Source organism: Hemitrygon akajei, chromosome 8, assembly GCF_048418815.1.
Source record: "Hemitrygon akajei chromosome 8, sHemAka1.3, whole genome shotgun sequence".
Taxonomy (NCBI): Eukaryota; Metazoa; Chordata; class Chondrichthyes; order Myliobatiformes; family Dasyatidae; genus Hemitrygon; species Hemitrygon akajei.
This window is the reverse complement of record NC_133131.1, coordinates 15,874,010-15,896,314: the sequence shown is the minus strand read 5'-3', so window position 1 is coordinate 15,896,314 and position 22,305 is coordinate 15,874,010. Positions and strand designations below refer to the sequence as shown.

Sequence of the window (22,305 nt, the reverse complement as noted above, 5' to 3'; positions counted from 1 at the left end):
AAACAAGTACAGTCGACATTTTGAGCTGAAACCCTGACTGTACTTTATTCCGTAGATGCTGCCTGGCCTGCTGAGTTCGTCCAGCATTTTGTGCATGTTGCTCCAATTTCCAGCATCTGCAGATTTTCTCTCGTTTGTGGAGATGACTTGGTTGTACTTGCTATTTAGCACCAGATGCAGAAGTGACCCACACTGGACATAAAAGGATACTGTCATCTGTCAGGCCACAGATCAGCAACAGGCTGATCATTCTTCAAGCCCTCCTATGCTTTTGGAGTATGGAAAGGGGTTAAATGTTTCTTTCATTGCATAATTCCAACAATGATATTTTATTGTACCTTCAGCATGTTTCCAGTTTTCATTCATAATGGAATGTAGGCAGTATTCCAACTGCAGCCCAAGTTCAATGACCTCATGTATTTCACTTTCCACAGATGCTGCTTGATCTGCTAAATCTTTTTTGCTTTTAACTCAGTGCACCAGTCAATGTTTTGTCAAATTCACAATCATGATGTCTACTATTAAGCCTAGAATATTGATTTACCTTTAAAGTCCCTTCTTGAACTGAAGTTATATTCAAAATCTAAATACCTGCATCCACAGATACTATCTCAGCATTTACTGTCTGCCGCTTTCTACTTCAAAATGTACTTTTCCTGCAGCCGTCCAATTTTAAACTGCGGCTGCCATCTGTTTTTAGCCTTCTACTGATCAGTATTATTTTCATCAATCTCCTGTACTTTCCTTCCATGTTCTCTAACTTGGTGTTGTCAGGAAATTCTAATATCATTACTCTTGACTTTTGTTCAGAATATTTGTTTAAATGGAAAATAAGAGATCCAAGCAAAGATCTCTAAGACATTTAAGATAAATTGCAGGAGGATTTTGCTATACGTATTGAATCCCAATGGGTGTTAAAATTCAGCCAACCATTGCATAACCCATCCCATGTGATATCAATCTGAAACAGGCTTTGGCTATTCATTATATACTTTGGCTAATCTTTTACCACACAGTCTTTGGCCTCAGTGGGGATGAAAGTCTATCCTTTGCAACTTGGGTAAAATGGGCTTACTTGATAATACTTCTTGGAGTAGAAAGATTGTGGATTTGAGTCCCAATCTAGAGTCTTATGTACAAATGTTAAGCTTATTTTCCAGGATAGTGCTGAGGGAGTGCCTCATTGTTAGGAGTGCATCTTTCTATTGATTGATGAAATAGAACTTTTTAACTATTTTATATAGGATCATTTGCCCACAAATTTGCTACCCGATTTCCTCATTTACGATAGAGTCAACACTTCAGTAACCCTTCATTAGCTTTAGGATATCTCGTGTTTGTCAAAAGCACAATGAAATGCTTTTTTTTCTCTCTTTTTTTCCCTTTGCATGTGTTGGTTTGGATAAAACCTTCAATTTCAATTTCACCAGTTTAATAACTGCACAACGTCCGTAACTTTTAAAGGCTATTTGATTGTTGTACTTTTCATAAAGAAGTGGAACATACAATCAGTAGCCACTTTATTAGGTACTGTATACTTGTACACCTGCTTATTAATGCAGATATCTAATTAGCCAATTGTATGTGGAAACTCAATGCATAAAAGCATGTAGACACGATCAAGGGGTACAATTGTTGTTCAGACTAAACATCAGAATGGGGAAGAAATTTGATCTAAGTGACTTTGATCTTGGAATGATTGTTGGTGTCAGATGGGGTTGTTTGAGTATTTCAGAAAATGCTGTTGCTGCAATTTTCACACACAGCAGTCTGTAGAGCTTACAGAGAATGGTGCAAAAAACAATTTCCAGTGAAATTGTTCTGAGGGCAAAAACACCCTCAGAGAGAGGTCAATGGCCAGACTGGTTCAAACTGACAGGAAAATAATAGTAACTCAAATAAGCACATGTTACAGCAGTGGTGTGCAGAAGAGCATCTCTGAACGCATAACGCGTCGAACCTTGAGATGGATGGTCTACAGCAGCAGAAGACCACGGACATACACTCAGTGGCCACTTTATGCCACTGAGGGTATGTTTAATCTTCAATTTTATAACAATCACATAGAACTAGTAATCTTGGGTAAAATGACTAATTATTTTCTTATTGAGGAAGGACTTGAAAATGTATGTTTGGTTTGTTAGCGAATGAGCAAGCAATGAAATAACATTGGAAAAATGTTGGTCAACTTTTGCAATTTTTTGATGGACAAATTCAGATCGGGTGAATAATGACTGGAATGGGAGTGGGGGAAGGAAATGAGGGTCTTGCTGTGCAAAGGCCAGGCAAGCTGCCTTTGTTGACACAGACTGGTGAATGAGACGGGGTGGAACAACACACACAAAATGCTGGAGGAGCTCAGCAGGCCAGGCAGCATCAATAGAAAAGAGTAAACAGTTAACGTGTCGAGCCAAGACCCTTCATCAGGACTCTGCCCGAAATGTCAGCTGTTTACTCTTTTCATAAATGCTGCCTGGCCTGCTGGGTTCCTCCAGCATTTTGTGTGTGTTGCTTTGATTTCCAGCAAATGCAGATTTTCTCTTGTTTGAGGCATGGTAGAGCTGGAGTTAGAACTAGTTCCTGAAGGAACTTGTTAAATTCAGTCAGAACAGGTCACAGCATTTATTATCCATTGCAACACACACAAAATGCTGGAGGAACTCAGCAGGTCAGGCAGCATCTACAGAAATGAAATGAACAAATAGTAAACCTTTCAAGCCAAGACCCTTCTACAGGACTGGAAAGGAAGGGGGAAGGCTCTAGAATAAACAAAGATTGGTGGAGGGGAAGGAGGATGGCTGGAAGGTGATAGTGAAGCCGTTTGGGTAGGAAGGGTAAAGGGCTGGAGAGGAAGGAATCTAATAGGGGAGGAGAGTGGTCTATAGGAGGAAAGGACCCGGGGGGAGGTGATAGGCAGGTGAGAAGAGGTAAGAGGATAGAGTGGGGAAGAAAAGGGGAAGGGGGCCTTGATTAAACCTGCACCCAGTGTCCTGCTGCACCATTTCAGAGGGCAGTTACGAGTCAATCACTTTGGTGGATCCGAAGCCGCATTTAGTTAAACCTGCAAAAACAGCAGATGCCTTCTCTAAAGGATCTTGGTGAACCTGATGGATTTATACAGCAATTTGGTATTTTCATGTTCATCATCACAAAGAATAGCCTTTTTTAAGAAAAAAAATTACCTGGACTTAAAATCCTTCATTTGCCTGCTAGATTCAAATTCCTGGCTCTTGATTGTATTCCAAGCTCTGGATTACTTTTCCAGTAAGTTAACCACTAATCATTTCTGACGAAAAGTCATTATTGTGGAATGTTAACTCTGCCTCCCACCAGAGCTGTCTGACTCGCTGAACATTTCCAACTTTTTCAATTTAATTTCAGAGAACTTACCCACTCTGCTGATTTACCCTTCTGCAGCAACTGATTAAAAGTACCTCATTAAAACAGTGATATCATTTTCAGAGCATCAGTAAAGAAATGTTAGTCATGTGGAATAGATCACCTAATTTGGACAGGGAGAGGAAAGAAGAGGAGGTTGAAATAAGGTAGACATAAAGGTAATAGAGATTAATTAGTGTCAGATATGACCAATGACTTCCATGGGTTACCTACACTTTGCACTACTGTGAGTGGCAGTATCACTCTCTACCTTTTGAGCCCCAGTTTCAGGAACATTGTAGTTGGTGTGCCTTTCCTCAAACCTATGGATACAAAAGAGGCATATTTGCATTGAATAACTAATCACAGGGAATGATGCATAGTTCGGTTCACACCGAAAATTGGTGCTCTTAAATAAGACATATGCATTTAACCAAAATACTGAACACTGATTTAATGACATAAGAATGGGGATTATGGAAAGAATGTATACTTAGCTAGCATGTGTATTTCAGTACCTTAAAGTATTGGAATTTCAAACAGTCTCATTAAATTGTTTATCAAAGATTACAGTCAATTAAGGCAGAAGAGGTATGTTGAGTTAACACCTACTCATTTGCTTACATTTCTTAATGTTGTGACCAAAAATATTAAGGCTTCTTTGTGTATGGAACCTGTAAAATATCAAGTACACTTAGCAGCCCTAGGCAAATATTGTCTGGCAGGCTGCAGTATCTGTTGGTGTCACATTTATTTGGTATCAACTTCTCGGCCAACTAATACCAGTTGACCCGTACAGGAATGTACTAGCTCCACAATTTTATACCCTCATGACCAGACTCAGTAGACTGAGCAGTCTGCATACTAGCATTCCTTTTGCTGTTGACACAAGTCTGTGAATTTAACTTTTCTTCTTTTTTTCCATGGGCTGCTCTCAGATTGTTAACCTAGAGGGATGCTGGGGTCTGCACTAAATTAAACTGAACCTTGGGCTGCCACCCAGTCTGAATCAGTGGCTTTCTCTGGACATTGGGTGTAGGTTGTTTATCACAGACCTGCACTATGTTGTAACCGCGAAGGTCACTTTGGATTAAGGGGGATTAACATCTAGTGTTTTGTCTCTGGTCAAGATACTTTTGCTTACAACCTATTAAAATCTTGATTCCCCAGTGAAATTTATAGAGGGAATGGTGTAATATTATCCAATAATACAATAAAGCATTGTTGTGTTGCTATTATCAAAGGATTTGTCATTTTTGATACTAAAAATAGCTTAGTCTGAGAGAACTTTGGTCATTTTAATGTATTGCACAATCCGATGGTCAGAGCCAAAAATCTAGCTGCCCGATATAATCGTATATAAATAAACAAGTTTTTTCCCCCTGTTGCCAGGTCAAACTCTCGCAAGATGGATTACAATGTCCAGACAATCAGATGCTGATTATGTGATGATGTGAGCACACCAGCTCCCCCTATTGTGGGACAAATGCACTACAGGCCAATTTGCTGTCTGATTTTGGACTCTTTGTCAAAAACTCTGGGAATTGCTTGTTGCCTGCACAACTAAAATGAGCATGGTAGCAGATTATTTTAACCTTGTGCAGTTCATTGCGGAATCACTGCCAAGCATCTCTCGCTTTATCTAAAGTAAATAGCATAATTATAAAAATGAATGCACACCATCATGTGAAGTACACTAGCATATGTACTTCAAAGAAATCTGATGATTCTAGGAATGTTTTCTAACGTTATGCTGAGTGATTCAAAAACATGCTTCAGCTTTATCAAAGAAAAGAAAATTGAGGCAAAATGATCCAGATTTTTAAAGAATTGGAAAATTTGGACAACTTAAAAGTCAGTTGGTTGTTTATCTTGGAGAGAAGCTGCAGCAGTAGTTTGGAAAAAGTAACAGGCTTCAAATGAAACTAGGATTCAGTATAATTTTTCCTCTATGCAGTGTTAATCATCAAAAATTAATCAATGTGATTCTGATTAACTTAATTCTCATGGCCTCTGCCATCCTAGTTTAGTTATTGCTGGGACTAGTCCGCAGTATAAAGCTGTTCGGGTTTGAGTGATACCTGGATTAATATCTGACCATCTCTTAATCATTTTGAGCATGAAAGAAAAATCATTATTTTCTCAGTAGTTGTTTATCTCCCTTTGAGATGAATCGCAGGGTTGTAGCATGAGCAGCTTAAATGGGTCAAATGGCCTTTACCCATTCTATACTTTTCCATAGTACATATCAACTTTACATTGAATAGAACTTGGTGCATAAGTAGCTTTGACATGTATAAAATGCAGCAAGTCTGTCACCTACTGTGACTGTAATTCTGTAAGGCATGCATAGTGGAACAGTAGCCAGCAGTACTACTCCAGAAACTTGATTTAAACCCACATGTATTCTGCCTCTGCAGATAAACTAAATTCTGTAGTTATCATAAGACACAGGAGCAGAATTAGGCCATTCAGCCCATTGAGTCTGCTCTATCATGGCTGATTTATTATCCCTCTCAGCCCAATCTCCTGCCTTCTCTCTGTAATTTTTTCATGCCCTTACTAATCAAGAATCTATCAACCTCTACTTTAAATATACCCAATGACTTGACCTTCTCGGCTGTCTGTGGCAATGATTTCCACAGATTCACCACCCTCTGGTCCTAGACTTCCCCACTTACCTACTGCCCGTTGCGCCGCTGTTGTTTAAGACAGCAACGAAGTTCCTCCATCTCTCTCTCTGTCCATACAGTCACACACAAAATTTAGAAGTTTGCAGTTTCCGTAACAATATTTTTTTAACCAGTCACTGTTGCTAGATGATGATGATGTTGCTAGCCCTAAGCTCAACATTTGAACCTGGAGATCCAGTGGATCACTCTTAGTCTGGACTCTACCCTTTGACCTGTTTGGCATGGATGATCCTACCAAGAGCCAAAGCACAAGGGCCTGACTCCAGCCAATGTAGCTTTCTGGGTCATTGAGGCACGCAGACCTCCAAACCCTACGACGAGGTTGTGGTCCTCTTGGAGGAGATTCCCTTACTATTGGAGGCATATTTTATGTAAAAGTTCAATAATTACTCATTCATCCGTTTGCAAGTATAAATAAAGAAAATGCAATCACTTAAGTTACAGATTATTAAATGTTGTTCAGAATTAGTACGGGAAGGAGAATCTGGATGTGAGGATTCAGTGCCTGGGAACAGAATCTTTGAAGTGTTTTTCCAATCCTTCTGGCTCTACTCTATAGAAAAAGAAAGCTGAGGGTTGACTTAATAGAGATCTTTAAAATTATAAAGGGGTTTGAAAGCGTGCATGTCAAGTAGTTGTTTCCAGTTCTGTGCAAGTTGTATGCCAGAGGATTTAGAAGAAACTAGAAAATGATTAAGATGTGGAACTTGCTACTGCATGAGTAACTGAACAAATAAAATGCGTGCCTGTAAGGAGACTCTTGTATTGAACAAAAAGCTGGCTGGCCTGTTCCTGTGTTAATCATTCTATGTAACTGAATGGAAAAAACAATTGATTTGGTTCTATGTGCAATCCTCTTGTCAAAGATTGTAGTCCTTGAAACATCACTGAGGTGAAAAGCAAAATGTCTAAACAATAAAGATGGATATATTCCCCCAGTATGATCATATAAAAATGCAAACTTACTAAAGCTTCTATTTTGGCTTTGATTTCTCTACAAGAAAGTTTAAATAATGCCTTTCATGTCAACAGAGCAAAAGGAATACATTAGCAGTTGATGCTGTTGGCTTTAATCCAGTCAAGTAGATCCAACTTCACAACAGAAGCTGGTTCTGTTTTGCCAATCTCCTCTCTTGAGAATCCTAGGTTAGTGTTAGATGAATGAATACTTGCCTTGTGCAGTGGACTGTGAGGACGCTATTGATTATTGAGCAATGTGCTTACAATTGCAATGCATTACTTGGGGTTATGGCTTTTAATAATGTGCAGTCTATCAGAGAATACTTTCAGAAATATTTTCCTCTAATTGTTTTATACAAAGAATTGGAATTAGTGTGATGTACAGAAACAGTTATTTGCTCCTGTTTGTCACTTAATAACCGTATCCCACACTCCCTCTCAAAAAAGCATATTATTTCATTTTGTTTTAGTTTGAACCCCCAGATTAAGGATGCTCAATTACAGCAAGCAATGAATGAATAAAACAGAATGGAAATCTACCACTAATGACTTTGATATGCCACAAGAAAGCAGCATCCATCATTGACACCCCCCCCCCCCCCCCCAACCAGACTAAGCTCTCTTCTCACTGCTGCCATCAGGAAGGAGGTACAGGAGCCTTAGGTCCCACATCACCAGATTCAGGAACAGTTCCCCTCAACCATCAGGCTCCTGAACAAGAGTGGATAACTTCACTCACCCCAACACTGAACTGATTCCACAACCTACAGACTCAGTTTCAATGACTCTACAACTCATGTTCTCAGTATTTTTCCTTTGCTTAAAGTTTTTCATCGATTCTATTGTATCTTGTTCTGTGAATGCCTACAAGTAAGTGTCAGATACGTACTTTGGTAATGAATTTACTTTGAACTTGAACTTTGGTATTTATTTCACAGCTTCTGCTGGACACTCATTCCCTCAAAACTGTTTTGCTTGACCTTCCTTCCATTGGTTCACAAGTGGTACGAAAGGCTCCAGCGAGCTACACGAAGATCGTTGTCAAAGGCATGACTCGTGCAGAGATGATTTTGAAGGTAAGAAATGTCCAGCTGGACTGTGACTAACCCTGAAGCGAGTTGGGAACTCAAACAGCAGATTTACCAGCTTTATCCAATATATCCTGTGGCCTAAGACACCAAGAGCACTGTACAAGCTGTTGATGTGTCATACTTGTTTACTGAATTATAGATATTTGGTATCAAGATCTAGAAGGTTATACTCTGTAGCTGATTATTGGGAATAATAATTCTTCTCTATTTTATATTTAGCACAATGTTATGTGTCATACAGTGAAATACAGAATGCTGCTCAAATACTATTTTAATTTGCACAGTTTAGGACCATTGTCAGTGTTACTGGTATTAATCTGAAGGGAAGACCATTCTTTTTATTGACTCAGTGTATCAATAGTGTCTACTGAACTTTTCCAGAACATCCTTCATTTTGCAGTGACTGTTCACACCTGATCAAACTTGATTTAAATTTTACCTTGTACAGTACTGTGCAACAGTCTTAGGCACTGTGTGTGTGTGTGTGTGTGTGTGTGTGTGTGTGTGTGTGTGTGTGTGTGTGTGTGTGTGTGTGTGTGTGTGTGTGTGTGTGTGTGTGTGTGTGTGTGTGTGTGTGTGTGTGTGTGTGTGTGTGTGTGTGTGTGTGTGTGTGTTTATAAATAAAAAGGGTGTCTAAGAGTTCTGCACATAGAGTGAAGAGCAAGTTTGTAACTCTGGCAAGAAGCAAACAATCTTTTTATTGATCATTACATAATGTCTCTCTGGTGTTTCCCACTCCTTCTCTGCCTTCCCCTTTTCCCAGCCATGATTCCCCCCTCCCTGCCCCCTTCCCACTCTCAGTCCACAAAGAGACACAGATCAGAATTAAGTTTATCATCACTCACATATGTCATAAAATTAGGTTTTTTTGTGGCAGCAGTATAGTACAATACATAAAATTACTACAGTACTGTGCACAGCTCTTAGGCACCCCAGCTATATATATGTGCCTAAAACTTTTGCACAGTACTATATGTACTCTGTCAGCTCTAACTTTTGGCATACTTAATACCCTTGGCAAAGCTTAGTGTGCTAGGCGTTCTACTACATTAACAAGCAAGCAAGCTATTCTATTTTATTGGTTTCCAAACACTCTCTCAGGGGAGAGTGACTAGAAGAACTGCTAAAGGCTAGAAATGAGCAGTCAGGCAAAGCTTCCAAAACAATAAATGTATTTTCAGGAAGCATGAGCTTTATCTACCTGCTGGATCATCTACATTGTCTACTTCCACTCCCTAATATTGACTATTTCCATACGTATCTAATCTGATCTCCTGTAGGAACCAAAAAAAAACCCAAACTATTGGAGGAACACAGTGGGTTGTGCAACCTCTGTGGAATAAAAACTATAATCACCATTTCAGGTTAATATCTTTAGTCAGGGCTGATCTGCTGTGGGAACTTCAGTCCGGGGCTCTGTTCCATCTCTGATCCAGAGGTTTCAAACCTATAGTACCCATCCCCAGGGTGGCACAAGCAAACGTTTTGTTGCCAGGCAGCATGCAGTGCTTACCTCTTGGTTCTTTAAACCCCACTCATAATAAAAAGATGCATAATATCGTAGCCAGCTGAAGTATCAATGATTTTTTACAACCCGAGAGCAGAGCCACGTTTTCACAGGAAACATCTTACACTGGCTTGGTGCCAGCTGGACGGTTGTGAGGACATATGACTTTGGATATCATCATCATCATCATCATCATCATTATTCGTCGTGTCGTATGATGTGGCCGATCATGGTCTCCGTGACCATGATTATTCTTGGCAATTTTTTCTACAGAAGTGGTTTGCCTTTGCTTTCCTCTGGGCAGTGTCTTTACAAGTTGGGTGACCTTAGCCATTATCACTACTCTTCAGAGATTGTCTGCCTGGCATCAGTGGTCACATAACCAGGACTTGTGATATGCATCACTCCCATGGCTTCACGTGGCTAAGCAGGTGCTACACCTGACACAAGGGTGACCTACAGGCTAGGAGTGCCTTTGTTTGAGACATATCTCCACCCCACCACCCAAGACATTGGATAGTAAGTTTTGAAATCCTCGCAGACCTGATGTACACATCAGTATTTGGACAGTAAATGGTTACAATAACAATTTAAAGTACAATTTAAAAATGATGTTATTTTTCATTTGATTAATCAATCTTTTAAAAAGGTTAGTATTAATTTTGAGCAGGTTTTCTAAAATACTTCATTTATTTCAATCTGTCTCTATTATAGTTTTATAGTAAAACAATAAACACATGTAAATAAGCAACAGGACTTGTCCCTTTTTCTTTTAAAAAAAATAGTCCTTAATTATTGTTAGTAAATCACTAATCAATGTTAATCTCTGCTGAGAAATATCATGGCAAGCGTGGACATTTGTTAGAAGATTATCGCCAATTTTGACACAGGCTCTCAAACAGGTTCACCACCCCAGCTCAAGACCAATTTATTTCAGAGATTGTTCTTTTTCTCCACCTTCTGCAAACTTGATCTCATCCAAAACTCTGCTGAATGAACTCTAATCTGCACTGCAACACCAAGGAAACATTAAATCTAACAAGGAGATATCAATCTGAGCATGACTGATCCTAGCATCTCGCCAGCCCTCAAAATGACTAAGTATGATTCCTTCAGAAACATCCTCTAGCAAACTGATGTCGAGCCTGAGGTGTAGTCAGTGTGCATTAGGGCAAGTGGAATTAGACTAAGGAAATGAAGTTGTGGTCCAGATCCAAGTGGCAGTTAGCAATGAGGCTAATAATTGCAGGTGATGAGAAGAACTTGGGGGGGGGGAGCATTTATCCTGCTGCCTGTCCTGAACCCTAACCTGTGCCAAATTACCCAAATTTTAATCCACCAGCCCACCGCAGATTAGAGTTGTAGCAAGATGCAGCCTTTGACTGACCCAGCCCACAGCCATCATCAAGCTACACACATCCCAAATGAGAGGTCATTTTCACTGGTCTATTAATCTACCAATCCAGACAGCTTTGAGACTTAGGAGACTTAATGCCCAGAGGAATCCTGTGTTTTCACAAGGAGAACTTGCAAATTCTACACTGACAGCACCGGACATCAGCAAGGAACACAAGTCACTGGCAGCACCACTCAGTCACTTTTATTCTTTTTATCTGAAGATACAGCCCGAACGGGACCTTCCAAGTCTTAACAAGTTGCATCTCCCAGCAGCCCTCCTTCTTAACCCTAGCCTAATTCTAGGACAATTTACAATGACCAATTAATCTACTAACCGGTACACAGGAGGAAACCGGGGAACCGAAGGAAACCCATTAACGGGGAGGGATGGACAGACTCCTTACAGATGGTGTTGAAATTGAACTCCAAACTCCCAAGACCTGCACTGCAATAAAGTCATGCTAGCCGCCACGCTACCATGGAAGTTACCTGAACCCTAATCCGTGCAAATTTGTGTTCACCCAACTGGATGTTGATTGACTTTAAAATTCTCATCTTTTTCTTTACAAATCCATCCACGACATTGAGCCCAACTTTATTGTCTCCCTGGCCCAAAAGCTCAGCTTTCTGTGCTCCTCCATTTCTAGCATCCTGAGCATCCCAGTTTCTAATCATCCTTCAGCGGCGGATGTGCATGCAGCCTCCTGTGCCCAAAGCACCGCAGTTTCCTAATAAAGGTCAAAAGACATAGAAGCAGAATTAGGCCATTCGGCCCATCAGTTTTATTTCTCTATTTGATCATACCTGATTTAATTTTTCTCCCATTCCCATTCTGCTGCTTTCTCTTTATAATCTTTGATACCCTTACTAATCAAGAACCAGTCAGCCTCTGCTTCTGATACACCCAATGACCTCACCTCCACATCCATCTGTTACAATGAATGTCACAGATTCATTGCCCTCTGCGGTGTAGTCAAACAATAAGCAGCAAGGCTTTGCCCCTTTCCCCTTTCAAAAGGGTTTCCTGCTGAAGAGTCTTGGCCTGAAACGTCCTTTCTTTAGATGCTGCTTGATCTGTTGAGTTCCTCCAGCATTTTGTACTTTTGTGTTACTCTTGTAAGGGTACTCTGCTCTCATCTCTTGAATAATTTGGTCATTCAGCCTTTTGGTAGATTCTCTTTTGAGAATCTAAGCTCTTTTTTTGCTCTGAACTTACAATATTAATCCTTTTAATGTAAATAAACTGTAGGGGTTTCAGGAGTTTATCAACTTTTAAGTTCTTGAGATGTCTCAGGGCATTTTGCAACCAATGAAAGGAGGCATTTTTGTTAAGCAGGCAAATTCAAACACAAATACTATATTTTCTCCTCTTGATTCACAGGCCAATGGCACTAGTCTTTATCACTCAACATTACAAGCCCTTTCAAAATTTTAAACGTTAAATTTCATCTCAACTTCGTATAACTTCTTGTGCCAACTTGATTGCTGTTTCTATTTGTAGTCACCTCCGAAGAATGAACAAAACTATGTAAATAAAAGTATAATTGATCATACATTACCATACTGAGCTTTATCCAGTTTATTTAATCTTCTGAATACCAGGAGATAAAACTTCAACAAGAATTGAGCACATGATATAACCTTCATTCAAAGTCAGTCATGCATCTTTCACAGAACTTTATGCCAAAAGAAAATCTTTCATTTGAAATATTTAATCCATCTGCGTGTGCACTATAATCTCTATAACATTAAAGGAGTTTTTTATTTACATTTAAAGAGGACAAATTGACAGAATATTAACTGTAATGAGAACCTGTTCCACCATGGTACTGTACAAGAACAAATAAAATGTACTTTTCCTCTTAGTAATTTCCTGCAGCTCAGTTTGAGGTAAAAAAAAATCACCCCCTCTCAGAATTTTAAAAACTAAAGAGCCTTCCTTTCTTGTTGCTTGTTTCCAGTAATTTCAGTTCTGAAATTCTGATCACTAACCATTGGAACCAACAAGTCACTGAACGAGACTACACCCAGTGACCACTTTATTACATACTTCCTGTGCCTGATAAAGTACGCTCATGGTTTTCTGCTGCTTTAGCACATCCACTTCAAGAATCAATGTGTTGTGCATTCAGAAATGCTCTTCTGCACCACACTGTTGTAATGTGTGGGTATTTGGCTCACTGTCACCTTCCTGTTGTCAGCTTGTACCAGTCTGGCCATTCTCCTCTGACCTCTCTCATTAACAAGGCATTTTTTTCTCACACAAAACCACCATTCACTTTTTTTTTGTTTTTTGCACCCTTCTCTGTGAGCTCTGGAGACTGTTGTGCATGAAAATCCCAGGAGATCAGCAATTTCTGAGATACTCAAATCACTCTGTCTGGCACCAACAATCATTCACAGTCAAAATAACTTAGATCACATTTCTTCCCCGTTCTGATGTTTGGTCTGAACCTCTTGATTATGTCTGCATGCTTTTATATGCCAAGTTGCTGCCACATGATTGGCTGATCAGATATTTGCATTAACGAGCAGGTGTACCTAATAAAGTGGCCACGGAGTGCATTCGTCCCTTTTGAGTCCATGCTAACTGAATAGAATCTAGTCAGCCCCATTCACTGCTTTCAAGTCAAGCTCCAATGTCTCGCGTTCCTTTTGGGCGTTTACAAATATGTTGCAATATCTTTAAAGGGAGGTTCTCTAAAATTACACACGATGCTTGAGGTGTTGGCTTGTTATAGCATTATACAGCCTTTAACTAATCTTTTTCACTAATCTTCTCATGAATGCACCTTGGAACCAGATTAGCCAGTCTAAAAACAATGTTGTTAATATTCTATTGGTTTATAGCTAAAATTCACACTTCAGCTTTTGGTAATTTATTATTAGATAACTTGCACTTTGTTTGTTCACTCAGTAACATTGTGCCATCTTATCCTCAGAATCAGGTTTAATATCACTGGCATATGTTGTGAAATGTGTTGCTTTGTGGCAGCAGTACATTGCAATGCATAATAATAAAACAACTATAAATTACAATAAGATATATATAAATTAAATAAGTAGTGCAAAAAAAGCAAGAAAAAAGAAAAAGGAATAATAGAGGTAGTGTCCGTGGGTTCAATGTCCATTCAGAAATCTGATGGCAGAGGGGAAGAAGCTGCTCTTGAAATATTGAGTGTGTGTCTTCAGGCTCCTGTACCACCAACTGGATGGTAGTAATGAGAAGAGGGCATGTCCTGGGTGATGGGGGTCCTTAATAATAGATGCTGCCTTTTTGAGGCTTCGCCTTTTGAAGGTTTCTTTGATGGTGGCGAGGCTGGTGCCCATAAGGGAGTTGGCTGAGTTTACAACCTTCTGCAGCTTTTTCCGATCCTGTGCAGTGGCCCCTCTGTACCAGACAGTGAGGCAACCAGTCCTCTGCGTTATGCAACATCTGTTGCTCATTGGGCAAAACAAAGGCGAAGCTGGCAATGAGAAAAACAACTGGGAATGTTGGGAATCATATCAGGCAGCATCTGTGGAAAAGGGGAACAAAGTGACTTAACATCAGAACTGATGAAAGGACAAAACATGAACAATTTCTTTCTACACAGATGCTACCTAGCCTGATAAACATTTTTCCAGAGTTCTCTGTTAATACTTTTTTACTGCATTCAATCAGATGCCAGCGGTTAATGGCTCTGAATTTGCATTCTTCCTCAGCATTGAGAGCCTGTATTGGGATGTAGCCAAGAAAGCCAGAGCATGTCTAACCCACAAAATGGCTGACAAATTCAACCATCAGATATTTGTCAAAACCTCGAAATATTCCTGAATCTCTCAAACATATCACGCCCTCCTGGGTGGAGAATGCAAAAGATTCTCGACCCTTTCATTGAATAAATACCTTCTCATCTCTCTCTTGAATTGCCAGCAATTTATTTTCAGATCTTGAGTAACGCAGGAAAAAAGTGCTAGAGCAACTCAACAAGTCAGGCAGTATCTATGGAAGGAAATAAACAGTTGATGTTCTGGGCCGAGACCCTTCATTCAGGACTGAATAATAAAAAGAGTGCAGAAGCCAGACTTAAAAGGATGGGGGAGGGGGAAGAGCACAAGCTGGTGGGTGATAGGTGAGAGGAGGAAAGGAGGATGGTGGGGTAGCGGAGAAAGGGGGAAAGATGAGAGAAGCTGGGTAGTGGTAAGTAAAGAGCTAAAGGGCTGAAGAAGAAGGAACCTGATTGGAGAGGAAAAAGACCATGGAATAAACGTGACGAACCAGAGGGGGAAGGTGTAAGAAATTGGCAAATGTTTGAAAATGCATGATCATGCACTTTGGTAGTAGAAATAAATGTGAGGACTATTTTCTAAACGGGGAGAAAAATCTATGAATCTGAGATGCAGAGGGACTTGGGAGTCCTTGTGCAGCACATCCTGAAGGTTGAGTCGGTGGTGAGGAAGGCAAATGCCATGTTAGCATTCATTTCAAGAGGTCTGGGATATAAGAGCAAGGATGAGATGCTGAGTCTTTATAAAGCACTGGTGAGGCCTCACCTTGAGTATTGTGAATAGTTTTGAGTCTCTCATCTTAGAAAAGATGTGCTGACATTGGGGAGGGTTCAGAGGGGGTTCACAAGGATGATTCCAGGAATGAAAGGGTTATTATACGAGGAACATTTGATGGCTCTCGGTCTGTACTCGCTGGAATTCAGAAGGATGAGGAGGGATCTCATTGAAACTTTTCGAATGCTGAAAAGCCTAGACAGAGTAGATGTGGAAAGGATGTTTCCCATGGTGGGAGAGTCTAGGAGAAGAGGGCACAGCCTCAGGATAGAGGGGCGCCCTTTCAAAACAGAGATGCAGAGAAATTTCTTTAGCCAAAGGGTGGTGAATTTGTGGAATTTGTTGCCACATGCAGCTGTGGAGGGCAGGTCGCTGGGTGTATTTAAGGCAGAGATTGATAAGTTCTTGATTGGACATGGCATCAAAAGTTACAGGAAGAAGGCTGGGAACTGGGGTTGAGGAGGAGGTAGAAAAAAAGGATCAGGCATGATTGATGGGCCAGATGGCCTAATTCTGCTCCTATGTCTTATGGTGTAGGTGAAGGGCGGGTCATGAGGTTGGCAGAGTGAGGAAAGAGAAAGGGTAAGGGGGCCAGATGGATAAGGGAAAGCAAAACGAGAGGGATAGAGGGAAGTGGATACCAGAAGTTAGAAAAATCAGTATTGATGCCATCAGATTGGAGAGTAATTTGAGGGAATATGAGGTACTGATCCCGCCCCCCCCCCCCCTTTTATTCTGGCTTCTACTCTCTTACAGATTTGACAAAAGGACACAACCCAAGTCGTTGACTGTTCATTTCCCTCCATAGATGTTCCCTGACCTGCTGAGTTCCTCCAGTATTTTCTGTGTGTTGTCCCAGATTTCCAGCATCTCACGATTTCTCTGTGACATCCCAGACAGTGGAATCGTCACAGCAAGTACCCAGAGTTTTGCATATTTCAGTAAGATTGCCTCTAAACTGAAGAATATAATGCAGTTTATTTAAGCTCTCCTCATACATTAAGCCTACCATCCAAAAATCAACCTGGCACTCTCTTTGTCGCAGAAGTTAGTCCTTTCTTGGGTTAAGGAGAGCAGACCTGCGCACAACGTTCCAGGTGCAACCTCACCAGGGCCCCTTGTAGTTTGAGCAAAGTGTCTATTATCCTCTACTTAAATCCCATTGTAATAAAGACTAACATATGGCCTGCCTGCCTAATTGCTTGCTGTGTGTCCACATTAACTTTCAGTGGTCCATGTACACCAACACTTGCATCCCTGTGAATATCAACACTTTTCAATCTCTCATCAGCTACTTACTAGTTTTTACAAGCAAGAATGAATTAATAATTTTTACTACTAGGGTCTTTTCAAACCATTATACTTCTTAGTATGTTAAACCATTAAAGTACCACACTTTAAAAAAAAAAGTTAAATAATGTCGAAGAATTATTTAAAAGATCCCAAATCACACGGTGCCTTGCAGCTGTTTTATGCTGAAGTGCTTGGAATGGAACCCTGTGTGTCAGGACAAATTTGGTGAGGATTATTTGAGAAATTTCTACACTTCAAGTTGGGGGAGGGGTGAAGTGGGGTCCTGGCCATTTCATGCTCTGAGATCAGCATAGGAGTATCATCAATGAAATGTCTGTGAACATACTATTCAGCTGGTAGAGCTGTGGTTTTATCCCGACTCTTTGTGTGAAGTGTGCGTTTTTTCCGAGTGTTCTATCATCCTCCCACATGCCAGACATTAAAAGGTACAGCACAGTACAGGCCCTTCGGCCCACAATAATGTGCCAACAGTTAACCTATTCCAAGATCAATCTAATCCTTCCCTCCCATATTCACCTCCATTTTTCTTTCATTCATGTGCCTGTCTCCTAAATGTCCCAAATGTATCGGCCTCTACCACCACCCTGGCAGGGTAATCCATGCACCCACCCCTCTCTGTGTGAATAAAAAACTTACTTCTAACACCCCCCCTCCCTATACTTTAGACCATAGCCATAGGAGCAGAATTAGGCTATTTGGCCCATTGTGTCTGCTCCACCTACTTTCCTCCAGTCACCTTATAATTATGCCCTCTTGTATTGTCCATTGTCATCCTGAGAAGAAGGCACTTTCTGTCCACTCTGTGCCTCTATCAAGTCATCTCTCACCCTCCTTTACTCCAGAGACAAAAGCCCCAGCTTGCTTAATCTTTCCTCATTAGATATGCTCTCTAATCCTACCAAAGGCAATATAAATACAACTCAGTCACCATTCGAGTTGTCCACTTAGGTTCAGTTCGCAGTGATTTCACCCCCCTGAGTCTAGAAAGTTGTTGGTTTAACACAGTCATCACAGGAGATTTAACTGAGGTGCCTAAAATTGATGAAGTAGGATTGACTTGTTTCCTTTAAAGTGGGGTCAAAAACTGTAGATTTAAAGTAAATTGTTCAAAAGTTACTATTGACTCTGGGCTAAATTTCAGATCACATATTCTCCATATTATTAATGCTGCATTCTTTCATTTAAGGAAATGAAAAGTTAAATTTCTCGTTAACATCTCAAGATGCAGAAAAATTGATATATGCTTTATTTTTAGCTGATTAGACTACTGTGATGCACTCTTTTCCGGACTGCCTGAGAAAGAGCACATTTCACAGGCAGGTTTGACATCATTACACTGGCTGCTTCTGTCTTTTATGTCAATTTTTTAAATACTCTTAATTGTATATAAGGCTCTGAATAATTTAGCACCTCCATATATTTTGGAGTGTCTATCCCCTTGCATCCCTAATCGTAAGCGTAGATCCACGAATACTGGCTTGCTTAGTGTTCCTGTAGCCAAGCATACAAGAACTGGTGATGTAGCCTTTTGCTCTTGTGCACCAAAAGTCTGGAATACTCCACCGACTGAGATACGCCAGGCTGGTACTGTGCAATGTTTCAAAACACTTTTTAAGTTCAAGTTGCTTTTATTGTCATTTCGACCATAAACTGCTGGTACAGTACACAGTAAAAATGAAACAACGTTCCTCCAGAACCCTGGTGCTACATGAAACAACACAAAACTACACTAGACTATGTGAGACAGCACAAGGCTACACTAGACTACGTAAAATAACATTAAAAATGCACTAGACTACAGACCTTCACAGGGCTACGTAAAGTGCACAAAACCTACTTTTTAAAAATTGTCCTACCTATAGAATTACTTAATGCCTGTTGATGTTGATCATATTTCTATAATTTGGTATATTTGATTACATTTTATTCTGTATAATGTTCATCCCATAATTTTTAATTTTGCCTTGTATTTTATGAACATATTGATTTATCTTTACACTCTGTGTAAAGCACTTTGAGCCTGCAACTTAATTTACAAAAGCTGCTATATAAATTTATTATTATTATTAAAAGTATTAGTGAAGTGTTGATAAGTGTTTTGTTAGAAGGTGGTCTGGAACTACTGACCTGCAGAGCTGTGGATCAGTTTGGCTGAAGACAAGATTAGGTTAGGTAGCCCTTTTTATCTTGCATGGACACACAGGGATGAATGGCCTTGTGTTTTTGGTCATTAATCTTTATGAATCTGTGAGTTCCAACCGCAACCCCCCCCCCCACCACACACACACGCTTAAGCCCAGAAGATCTTATGAAATAGTAGCGGGAACAGGTCACTGAACTCCATAAACCTGCTGTGCTATTTATCAAGATCATTGCTGATCCGACACTTGCCCCTGCATCCCTTTAATATCTACAAGTTTAAGCTTCATTCTTGTTCTAAATTCTTCTCAGAATCAGTTTATTATCACTGACCTATGTCGTGAAATTCGTTCATCTGTGTCAACAGTACAGTGCATTTTGTCTGTGTTGCTTAACTATATGGTCGTATAGTTTTCAGTTAGTACCAGTTATTTAGATCTAATTTGCTTGGATCGATAAAATTAATAATAGTCACTAGGTCAACTATTACCATGTGGAATAAGCACCACATCATGCAGACAATCAGAATCAGGATTATTATCACTGACGTGTGTTGTGAAATTTGTTGTTTTGTGAGTGAAATATGCTACAAATTACAGTAAGAAATACACAGTATATAGTTAGTGCAAAACTAGTTCATGGACCATTTGTGGAGGAGAAGAAGCTGTCCCTGAAGTGTTCTTGATGGTGTAATGAGACCGAGCATAGTGGCGGTCCTTCATGATTGATGCTTCCTTTTTGAAGCATTGCCTTCTGAAGATGTCCTTGATGCTGGGGAGGCTCATGGCCATGATGGAGCTGGCTGAGTTTACAACCCTCTGCAGCTTTTTCCAATCCGGTGCATTGGCCCCTCCTACTATAACATAATTCAGGCTAAGAAAATTATTATCAGGGATGATGTCTTTCAAATCAAATGAGAACTGAAGCCCTGTTTGCCCCTGGTTCTCCCTCTCTCTGGACCACCATGAGTAGATTGAGCTGCGGGGTGGGCCTTGCACGCAAGTGCAAAGTTGATTATCAGCACGTCACCACATACAACCCTGAGATTCTTTTCCTGCAGGCGTACTCGGCACGTCTACAGAACAGTAACTGTAAACTGTAAACCAGCTGTGCAAATGCAGATATAAATGAATAGCTACCATACTTGCCTTCATTGCAATAGTGGCTGTGTTTCAGAAATTAGGTGAAGTGTTGGTGAAGTGCTGAACGAGTCCGCTGGGGAAGTCGAAGGCCCAATGTCCGCAAGATGACCTGTGCTAGGGTTGGTAGACTGTCCGTGAATGCGCGTGGGTGGACAGGAGGGAGGAAAGGGGATTTGATTTGGTGCTGTTCATCTTATGTTTTGATGCATATGTGATAAATGAATTAAACTGAATCGGAATATACAAATAAGCACTCTCGGTGCAAGCCCATTTCCGGCATAAAACATACTGTAATTACTTCCAATCACCTGAGAGCACAATGAGCTTTGTAGAGATCAATATGTGCTTGAAGCTAAACTGTTGCAGTACCCTTTCCCAAGCATGTTGATGTTTCCTTTGTGGACAGTGTCCCAGTGTAGTTGGAATGCCGTTAACATGCACTGAAAAGCAAACTGTCACTGATGTGCTGATGTACATCAAAGAAGTGGCTGAATAAACAAAATGAGACTTTGAGACTAACTTTCTTTTGGAGGCTGGCCAGCATCCTGTGCTGCCTCGTTTAAATGAGGTACTGATTGGAATGCTTCAACAGTCTGCGTGTTCATCTGGGCATGTGGGTACTTTGCATAGTATCATGGATTCTGTACTATAAATAAAATTCATATCCAGTGGCTGTGTTAGTATATAAAATCCATGTGTTCAGCATGCTCAAGTGTAAAGGCACAAAGCGCTTTTATATTGTGGCTTATCAAGTTATTTAAACACTTCTAATGAGAAATTATTCTTGGATGGGAATGACTTGTTGTTGCCTTCGCCTCAGTTACAACTTGGTGCACAGCTGGATATCACAACCAGCTGTTGGTGAATGATTTGTTAACTAGTTTTGCTGTGAGGTCGGATAAAGTATTGACCAGGAACGTTTGGAGGAACGTTGGCCAAGAGCACCCACACTAGTGATCCGGGATCTTCCATGCCCTCAGTTTGTCTCTGCAGAGTCACTAACCTCACTTGAGCCAGTTTGTGGCGGGGGCAGGGGGAGGTTGAGAGCATGTGACGAAGGACATGGGTCACCACACATGGAGAGAAGATGGCGGCAGCTTGCCCCAGGATTTTCTTGGACACTATCCAATGCCTGATCTGCAAGCCAGCCCTTGGGGGTAGGGAAATTTCTCACCCTTTGACCAAAGAATGATGGCTTGTAAGAGCCAAAAAAAGAGAGAGGCACCAAATGTGCTGTAAAATCAGAAGGAAAAATAAATGCTAATTCTTAGAATTTCAAAAATGTTGGAGTTAAGCTCTTGGGAGTATATGGCATTTAGCTTTTCAAGGTTTCTTTTAAAACTGCCTCCACCTTTGGTATGAAATTCTAAAGGAACATACAGCGAGCTACAGCTGCTGCTAATTCTTCTGCCAAATGCTGCTTGATAAAACTTTACCCCAAACTAAAGAATCTGAGAGAGGTATGGTCGTAGTTTGTATATATTTTAAAGAAATCATTTTCATATGGAGTTTGCCAAACAATGCAAATCACCTTCCCCATTTCCCAATCTAAGTGTGAGCCTTTAATTTTAGAGACGGAAACTTCTATAGATGTACGGTGGAGAGTGTATGGGCTGGCTGCATCAAGCCTGGTGTGGAAATACCAATGTCCTTGAATGGAAAAGCCTACAAAAAGTAGCGATATGGCCCAGTCCATCGCAGGTAAAGCTCTCACCACCATTAAGCACATTTAGGCGAAGTGTTGTCGCATAGGAAAGAAGCATCCATCATCAGCTGCTGCCATCAGGACAAAGGTACAGGAGCCTCAGGGCTCTCAACACCAGGTTCAGGAACAGTTATTACCCCGCAACCATCAGACTCTTGAACCAGAGGGGATAACTTCACTCAACTTCATTTGCCCCATCATTATGATATTCCCTCAACCTATGGACTCTTTTTCAGGGACTCTTCATCTCATGTTCTTGATATTTATTGTTTATTTATTATTATTTTTTCTTTGTTTTCGTATTTGCTGTTTTTTTTTGCACACTGGTTGAACACTCAAGTGTGGTCTTTTCAATGAGTCCATTATGGTTATTATTCTATTATGGGTTTACTGAGTATGTCTGCAAGAAAATTAATCTCAAGGTTGTATATGG

The 22,305-nt window shown here is 40.4% G+C and overlaps 1 protein-coding gene and 1 long non-coding RNA gene across 2 annotated transcripts in view; one reads left to right on the top strand and one right to left on the bottom strand.

The window, feature by feature from the left end:
- Positions 1 to 22,305, bottom strand: part of LOC140731675 (uncharacterized) — a 69,822-nt gene that overhangs the window by 1,081 nt on the left and 46,436 nt on the right. Inside the window, exon 3 of the long non-coding RNA XR_012099889.1 lies at positions 3,650 to 3,701. This is a non-coding gene — a long non-coding RNA (uncharacterized lncRNA). The remainder of the gene's footprint in view (positions 1 to 3,649; positions 3,702 to 22,305) is intronic.
- The window catches only part of vps53 (VPS53 subunit of GARP complex), a 274,888-nt gene that overhangs the window by 233,657 nt on the left and 18,926 nt on the right, over positions 1 to 22,305 (top strand). Inside the window, exon 20 of the mRNA XM_073053325.1 lies at positions 7,970 to 8,107. Within this exon, the coding sequence (XP_072909426.1) occupies positions 7,970 to 8,107 (138 nt within the window). The remainder of the gene's footprint in view (positions 1 to 7,969; positions 8,108 to 22,305) is intronic.